Source organism: Passer domesticus, unplaced genomic scaffold (assembly GCF_036417665.1).
Source record: "Passer domesticus isolate bPasDom1 unplaced genomic scaffold, bPasDom1.hap1 HAP1_SCAFFOLD_332, whole genome shotgun sequence".
Classification (NCBI taxonomy): Eukaryota; Metazoa; Chordata; class Aves; order Passeriformes; family Passeridae; genus Passer; species Passer domesticus.
In genome coordinates this window covers 22,018-30,321 of record NW_026990111.1, presented here as the reverse complement: position 1 = coordinate 30,321, position 8,304 = coordinate 22,018, and the positions used below count along the sequence as shown (strand labels likewise).

The window sequence follows — 8,304 nt, the reverse complement described above, 5'->3', positions numbered from 1 at the left end:
TGGGGATATTTTGGGGATATTTCAGGGATATTTTGGGGATATTTCGGGGATAATTTCAGGGATATTTTGGGGATATTTCTGGGATATTTTGGGGTTATTTCGGGGGATATTTCAGGGATACTTTGGGGATATTTCGGGGATATTTCAGGGATACTTTGGGGATATTTCGGGGATATTTCAGGGATATTTCGGGGATAATTTCAGGGATATTTTGGGGTTATTTCTGGGATATTTTGGGGATATTTCAGGGATGTTTCAGGGATACTTTGGGGATATTCCGGGGATATTCCGGGGATGCTTTCAGGGACATTGTGAGCTGATCCCCCCGTTTGTGGGCCCCCAGGACGACCAGCTGCTGGAGGACTCCAAGACTCTGGGCGACTGCGGCTTCACCAGCCAGACGGCGCGGCCGCAGGCGCCGGCCACCGTGGGGCTGGCCCTGCGCACCGGCGGTGGGCGGGGGCCCTAAAGGGGGTTTGGGGGTCCTAAGGGGGCTAAAGGGGGTTTTGGGGTCCCTAAAGCGGGGTTTGGGGTCTCTAAAGGGGGTTTGGGGTCCTTAAAGAGGGTTTGGGGTCTCTAAAGGGGGTTTTGGGGTCCTTAAAGAGGGTTTGGGGGTGACTAAAGTGGGTTTGAGGGGGGCTAGAGGGGGTTTTTGGGGTCCCTAAAGGGGATTTTGGGGTCCCTAAATGGGGTTTGGGGTCTCTAAAGGGGGCTTGGGGTGACTAAAGGGGGTTTGGGGGTAGTTTAGGGGGTCCTTGGGGGGGGCTAAAGGGGGTTTGGGGGTCCTTAAAGGGGGATTGGGGGTCCCTAAAGGGGGTTTGGGGTCTCTAAAGGGGGCTTGGGGTCTCTAAAGGGGGATTGGGGGCCCTAAAGGGGGATTGGGGGTCCCTAAAGGGGGTTTGGGGGGTGACTAAAGGGGGATTGGGGGTGACTAAAGGGGATTTTGGGGAAGTTTAGGGGGTCCTTGGGGTCCCTAAAGGGGGGTTTGGGGGGTCCTTAAAGGGGGATTGGGGTCCCTAAAGGGGGTTTGGGGGTCCCTAAAGGGGGATTGGGGGTGACTAAAGGGGATTTTGGGGAAGTTTTAGGGGGTCCTTGGGGTCCCTAAAGGGGGTTTGGGGTCCTTAAAGGGGGATTGGGGGTCCCTAAAGGGGGTTTGGGTCTCTAAAGGGGGCTTGGGGTCTCTAAAGGGGGATTGGGGGCCCTAAAGGGGGGGATTGGGGGTCCCTAAAGGGGGATGGGGGTGACTAAAGGGGATTTTGGGGAAGTTTAGGGGGTCCTTGGGGTCCCTAAAGGGGGTTTTGGGGTCCTTAAAGAGGGTTTGGGGTCCCTAAAGGGGGCTTGGGGGAAGTTCGGGGGGTCCTTGCGTGGGTTTGAGGGGCCTAAAGGGGTTTGGGTGTTCTAAAAGGGGATTTGGGGTCCTTAAAGGGGGGTTTGGGGTCCCTAAAGGGGGATTGGGGGTCCCTAAAGGGGGGTTTTGGGGTCCCTAAAGGGGATTTTGGGGTCCCTAAAGCGGGGTTTGGGGTCTCTAAGGGGGTTTGGGGTCCTTAAAGAGGGTTTGGGGGCCTAAAGGGGGTTTGAGGGGGGCTATGAGGGGGTTTTTTGGGGTCCCTAAAGGGGATTTTGGGGTCCCTAAATGGGGTTTGGGGTCTCTAAAGGGGGTTTGGGGTGACTAAAGGGGGTTTGGGGGTAGTTTAGGGGGTCCTTGGGGGGGGCTAAAGGGGGTTTGGGGGTCCTTAAAGGGGGTTTGGGGGTCCTTAAAGGGGGATTGGGGGTCCCTAAAGGGGCTAAAGGGGATTTTGGGGTCCCTAGAGGGGGTTTGGGTCCCTAAAGGGGATTTTGGGTCCCTAAAGGGGGCTTGGGGGCCCTAGAGGGGGTTTGAGGGCCCTAAAGGGGGTTTGGGTGTTCTAAAGGGGGCTTTTGGGGAAGTTTGGGGGGTCCTTGGGTGGGTTTGGGGTGTCCTGGGGGGGTTTTGGGGTCCTAAAGGGGGTTTTGGGGTGACTAAAGGGGATTTGGGGAGGTTTGGGGGGGGTCCCAAAGGGGATTTTGGGGGTCCTTGAGGGTGTTTGGGTTCCCTGGGGGGGGCCTTTGGGGTTTTTGGGGTCCCTGGTTGGATTTTGGGGTTCCCAGATGTGAATTTTGGGTTTTTTTGGGGTCCCTGGGTACAACTTTAACCCTTTCCTCCCCAAATCCCAGAGGAATCCTTTCAGGGGCTGCAGGGGGGTTTCAGGGTGGGATTTTTTTGGGGTCCCTGGGTTGAATTTTGAATTTTTTGGGGTCCCGGTGGGATTTTGGGGTTTTTTTTTTTTTGGTTTTTGGGGGTCCCTGGGTGGATTTTTTAGGGGATTTTAACCTTTTCCTCTCCAAATCCCCAGAGGAGTCCTTCGAGGGGCTGCAGGGCAGATTTCAGAGTAGAATTTTGGGGGTCCCTGGGTTGGATTTGGGGGTTTTTGGTGTTCTGGGTTGGATTTTTTGGGGTTTTTGGGATCCCAGGTGGATTTTTGAGGGGATTTAACCCTTTCCTCCCCAGAGGAGTCATTCAAGGGGCTGCAGGGGGGGTTTCATGGTGGGATTTTTGGATTTTTTTTTTGGTTTTTTCGTGTTTTGGGTTGGATTTTTTGGGGTCCTTGGGTACAATTTTAACCCTTTCCCTGCAGAGGAGTCCTTCGAGGGGCTGCAGGGCAGATTTCAGGGTGGGATTTTGGGGATTTTTTTTGGGGTTTTGGGGTTCCCAGGTGGGTTTTTGAGGTGATTTAACCCTTTCCTCCCCAGAGAAGTCCTTCGAGGGGCTGCAGGGGGGGGTTTCAGGATGGGAATTTGGGTTTTGGGGTGTTCTGGGTTGGATTTTTTTGGGGTGTTTTTGGTCCCCGGATACAATTTTAACCCTTTCCTCCCCAGAGGAGTCCTTCGAGGGGCTGCAGGGCAGATTCAGGATGGGAATTTGGGACTTTTTTGGGTTTTTGGGTGTTTTGGGTTGGACTTTTTGGGGTTTTTTTGGTCCCCGGATACATTTTTAACCCTTTCCTCCCCAGAGGAGTCCTTCCAGAGGCTGCGTGGGGGGTTTTAGGGGGGATTTTGGGGTTTTTGGGGTCCTGGGTGTGATTTTTTGGGGTTCCCAGGTGGATTTTTGAGGTGATTTAACCCTTTCCTCCCAAATCCCAGAGCAGTCCTTCGAGGGGCTGCGGGGCAGATTTCAGGATGGGAATTTGGGATTTTCTTGGGGTATTTGGGTTGGATTTTTTGGGGTTTTTTTGGTCCCTAGTACAATTTTAACCCTTTCCTCCCCAGAGGAGTCCTTCGAGGGGCTGCGGGGCAGATTTCAGGGTGGGGTTTTTGGGGTCCCTGGGTGTGTTTTTTTTTTGGTTTTTGGGGTCCTTGGGTACAATTTAACCCTTTCCTCCCCAGAAGAGTCCTTCGAGGGGCTGCAGGGGGATTTTGGGGTGGGATTTTGGGGTTTTTGGGTGTTCTGGGTTGGATTTTTGGGGTTTTTTGGGTTCCCAGGTGGGTTTTGAGGTGATTTAACCCTTTCCTCCCCAGAGGAGTCCTTCGAGGGGCTGCAGGGGGGTTTTGGGGTGGGATTTTTGGGGTTTTTTTGGGGTTTTGGGGTTCCCAGGTGTGATTTAACCCTTTCCCTGCAGAGGAGTCCTTCGAGGGGCTGCAGGGGGGGTTTTGGGGTGGGATTTTTGGGGTTTTTGGGGTCCCAGGTGTGATTTAACCCTTTCCCCCCCAGAGGAGTCCTTTGAGGGGCTGTGGGCAGATTTCAGGACGGGAATTCGGGAGTTTTTGGGGTTTTTGGGTTGGATTTTTTGGGTTTTTTTTGGTCCCTAGGTACCAATTTTAACCTTTCCCTGCAGAGGAGTCCTTCGAGGGGCTGCAGGGGGGTTTTGGGGTGGGAATTTGGGTTTTTTTTGGGGTTTCTAAAGGGGATTTAACCCTTTCCCTGCAGAGGAGTCCTTCGAGGGGCTGCGGGGCAGATTTCAGGGTGGGGTTTTTGGGGTCCCTGGGTGTGATTTTTTTTGGTTTTTGGGGTCCTTGGGTACAATTTTAACCCTTTCCTCCCCAGAAGAGTCCTTCGAGGGGCTGCAGGGGGATTTTGGGGTGGGATTTTGGGGTTTTTGGGTGTTCTGGGTTGGATTTTTGGGGTTTTTTTGGGTTCCCAGGTGGGTTTTGAGGTGATTTAACCCTTTCCTCCCCAGAGGAGTCCTTCGAGGGGCTGCGGGGGGGGTTTGGGGTGGGATTTTTGGGGTTGTTTTGGGGTTTTTGGGGTTCCCCAGGTGTGATTTAACCCTTTCCCTGCAGAGGAGTCCTTCGAGGGGCTGCGGGGGGGGGTTTGGGGTGGGATTTTTGGGGTTTTTTTTGGGGTTTTTGGGGTCCCAGGTGTGATTTAACCCTTTCCCTGCAGAGGAGTCCTTCGAGGGGCTGCGCATCGAGCCCTTCTCGAGCCCCCCCGAGCTGCCGGACGTGATGAAGCCGCAGGACTCGACCGGGCCGCCACCGACCCCCCCCCTGCCCTGAGCCCCCCCCGGGCTCAGTTCGGGGGATTTTGGGGCTCTCGGGGCTGGGGGGGAGGGGAGGGAGAAAAAAAAACCCCAATAAAAAATCCTGGGCAGCGACTGGGGGGGTCCGAGTGAAATTCGGGGGTCCAAAGGGATTTTTTGGGGAGGTTTTGGAGGAAAATTGGGGATTTTGGGTCATGAAGGGGAATTTGGGGAAATTTTAGGGGAATTTTCAGGGTTTGAGAGAGAATTTTGAGGGGATTTTGGGGAATTTGGGGGTCCAAGGAATTACGGGAATTTTGGGGGCCCAAAGGGATTTTGGAGGGCTTGGGAAGAAAATTGGGGATTTTGGGGTCTGAAGGGGAATTCGGGGGTCAAAAGGAATTACGGGAATTTTAAGGAAAATTTAGGAAAATTCAAGGTTATGACAAAAAATTTTGGGGATTTTTTGCGGGGATTTTGGGGGTTTTTTTGGAGGAATTTTTGCTTTTTTGGGCTCTTCCCACCCCCCCTCCCCCCCCAATGGATCAGCCCAAGCCCCGCCCCCCCCAAGCAGAGACCCACGCCCCCTACCATTTTGGGTCGTTTTAATGTAAAACAGGAAACAGAACAAAAAAGGGGGCGGGGCTTGCAGATAAAACAGGCGGGGTCTGAAGAAAGGGGCGGGGTCTGAAGAAAGGGGCGGGGCTCAAACAGGAGAGGGCGGGGCCAAAGCAGGGGCGTGGTCAGGAGAAATGGGCGGAGCTTGGACAGGAGAAAGGGGCGGAGCTTGAAGATAAAAGGGGCGGGGTCGGGAGCAGGGAAAAGGGGGCGGGGCCTGGAAGTCGGGGGGCGGAGCTTCGGGGGCGGAGCTGCAAGAGAAGAGAGGGGTGAGGGGGGCGGGGGCCGCGCCACAGCGCCCCCCAGCGGCCGGGAGGACCCACGGCGGCCCCAGCGAGGGGTGGGGGAGGGGAGCGGGGGGGTTTTGGACCCCCCTGACCCCAAATCCGGGGGTCCCGGAGCCGTTTCTGGGGGTCCCGGCCCCGCCGGGCCCCTCCCCCGCACGTACCGGCTCCCGAGGGTCCCTGGAGCGGCGGCGCCGGCGCGGGGGAGGGGTCGGAGTGACCCCGCCGTGACCCCTGGGTGACCCCTGGGTGACCTGAGGAGCGACCCCCGCCCGCGGTGACCCCACATGGGGACCCGCGGGGCGACCCCAGGGTGACCCCGAGAGTGACCGGAGAGCGACCCCCGCGTGGCCCCGCCCCCACAGAGTGACCCCGGAGTGACCCCGGAGTGACCCCGCCCCCCCGGAGTGACCCCAAAGATCCTGAGATGGGGCACAGCTCAAAGCCCCCAGACCCAAAATCCCCCAGATCTGCCCCAAAATCCCCCAAATCTGCCCCAAAATCGCCCAAATCTGACCCAAACTGCCCCCCAAAGCCAACCCCCAGAATGGAAACTTCCAGCTCAACAGCGACCCCAAAACTCAGAGATTTCACCCCAAATTCCACCCCCAAACTGGGCAAGGTCACCCTGAAATCCACCCCAAAAATCCACCCCAAAACTGGCAAATTCCAGCCCAAAATCCGCCCCCAAACCTGGCAAATTCCAGCCCCAAAATCCGCCCCCAAACCTGGCGAATTTCACCCCAAAATCCGCCCCCAAACCTGGCAAATTCCAGCCCAAAATCCGCCCCCGAAGTTGACAATTCCGCCCTAAATTCCCCCCTCAAATTGGGCATTTTCACCTCCAAAATCTGCCCCAAATCCTCCCCCAAACTCAGCGGTTCCACCCCAAAATCCACCCAAAAGCAGCAGCTTTCACCCCAAAATCCAGCCCCGCTTGCACATTTTGACCCCAAAAAGGACATTTTTACCCCAAAATCCGCCCTCAGAGCGGGCGTTTCCATCCCAAAATCCACCTGCAACCTGAGCGTTTTCACCCTAAAAACAACCCCCAAACTGGGCATTCTCACCCCAAAAACCACCCCCGAAATCCAGCATTTCTACCCCAAAATCCACCCTGAAGTTGGTGGTTTTTGCCCCAAAATCCACCCCCAAATTGGGCGTTTTTCACCCAAAAATCCACCCCCAAATGGGATATTTTCACCCCCAAGTCCAACCCCAAAATGGGAATTTTTACCCCAAATTCTGCCCCAAAAAAGGGAATTTTCACCCCAAGTTCTGCCCCAAAATCCACCCCTTAAACTGAGTGTTTTTACCCCAAATTCCACCCAGTAATCTGTCCCCAAAATGGGAATTTTCACCCCAAAATGGGAATTTTTACCCTAAAATGGGAATTTTTACCCCAAAATGGATATTTTTACCTCAAATTTTCACCCCAAAATCCATCCCCCAAAAGGGAACTTTTACCCCAAAATGGGAATTTTTTTACTGGGAATTTTCACCCCAAAATGGGAATTTTCACCCCAAATTCCACCCCTTTTACCCAAATCCTGCCCAAAAATTCCATTTTTTTACCACAAAATTGGGGTTTTTTTCACTTTCCCCACAAACCCAACCCCGAGGGGGGGGGGCAGGGACCCCAAATCCCCCCGAAATGGCCCCAAATTTTCCCAAATTCCCCCCCCGATGCTCACCCCGCACGAGGCCACCGCGGTCACCCCCCGGTGCCACCTGCAATGGGCACCGGTCAGAAACCCCCAGGAACGGAGATTTCACCCCAAAACCCACCCCAGAAATGGGAATTTTCACCCCAAAATCCATCCCAAAGCTCCCAACTTTAACCTTGAAATTCAGCCTAAAAATGGGAATTTTTAACCCAAAACCCACCCTAAAAATGGGAATTTTTAACCCAAAATCCACCCCAGAAATTGGAATTTTCACCCCCAAACCCACCCCAAAATTCCAAATTTTAACCCCAAAGTCCACCCTAAAAAAATGGGAATTTTTAACCCAAAATCCATCCTAAAAATGGGAATTTTTACACCAAAACTTGGATTTTTTTACTCCTAAGTCCGCCCCAAAAGTGGGCATTTTCACCACAAAATCCACCCCAAAACTCTGAACTTTAACCTCAAAATCCACCCTAAAAATGGGAATTTTCGTCCCAAATTCCACCCCAAAATTCCAAATTTTAACTCTAAAAACCACCCCAAACATGGGCATTTTCGCCCCAAAAATAGGAATTTTTACAGCAAAACTGGGAATTTTTTACCCCTAAGTCCACCCCAAAAATGGGCATTTCCACCCCAAAACCCACCCCGAAACTCCCAACTTTAACCTCAAAATCCACCCTAAAAATAGGAAATTTTAACCTCAAAATCCACCCTAAAAATAGGAAATTTTAACCCAAAATCCACCCTAAAAATGGGAATTTTTAACCCACAATCCACCCCAAAAGTGGGAACTTTTAATCCAAATCCCACCCCAAACGTGGGCATTTTTACCCCAAAATTCCGTATTTTAACTCCAAAACCCACCCCAAAAGCGGGCATTTTTAACCCAAAATCCAGCCCTAAACTGGGAATTTTAAACCCAAATTCCACCCCAGAATTCCAAACTTTAACCCCGAAGTCCACCCTAATTATGGCAATTTTTAACCCAAAATCCACCCCAAAAATGGGCATTTTAACCCCAAAACTCTGAACTTTAACCTCAAAATCCATTCTAAAAATGGGAATTTTTAACCCAAAATCCACCCCAGAAATGGGAATTTTCACCCCGAAATTCAGTATTTTCACCCCAAAATCCACCCCAAAACTGGGAATTTTTAACCCAAATTACACCCCAAAAATGGGCATTTTCACCCCAAAATCCATCCCAAAACTCCAACTTTAACCCCAAAATCCAACCTAAAACTGGGATTTTTT

General features: G+C 52.9%; 2 protein-coding genes across 2 annotated transcripts; one reads left to right on the top strand and one right to left on the bottom strand.

The window, feature by feature from the left end:
- Positions 1-235: 235 nt before the first annotated feature.
- Positions 236-4,605, top strand: LOC135292392 (elongin-B-like). Its single transcript, XM_064406602.1, has 2 exons — positions 236-452; positions 4,400-4,605. The coding sequence occupies exons 1-2, from the start codon at positions 251-253 to the stop codon at positions 4,510-4,512; spliced, it is 315 nt and encodes a 104-aa protein (XP_064262672.1). The 5' UTR covers positions 236-250; the 3' UTR covers positions 4,513-4,605.
- LOC135292393 (uncharacterized) lies at positions 4,526-7,064 on the bottom strand. The gene is made up of 4 exons (XM_064406603.1): positions 6,106-7,064; positions 5,542-6,070; positions 5,058-5,344; positions 4,526-4,555 (listed from the first exon to the last, which is right to left on the bottom strand). The coding sequence occupies exons 1-4, from the start codon at positions 6,439-6,441 to the stop codon at positions 4,526-4,528; spliced, it is 1,182 nt and encodes a 393-aa protein (XP_064262673.1). The 5' UTR covers positions 6,442-7,064.
- Between the last annotated feature and the right edge of the window lie 1,240 nt (positions 7,065-8,304).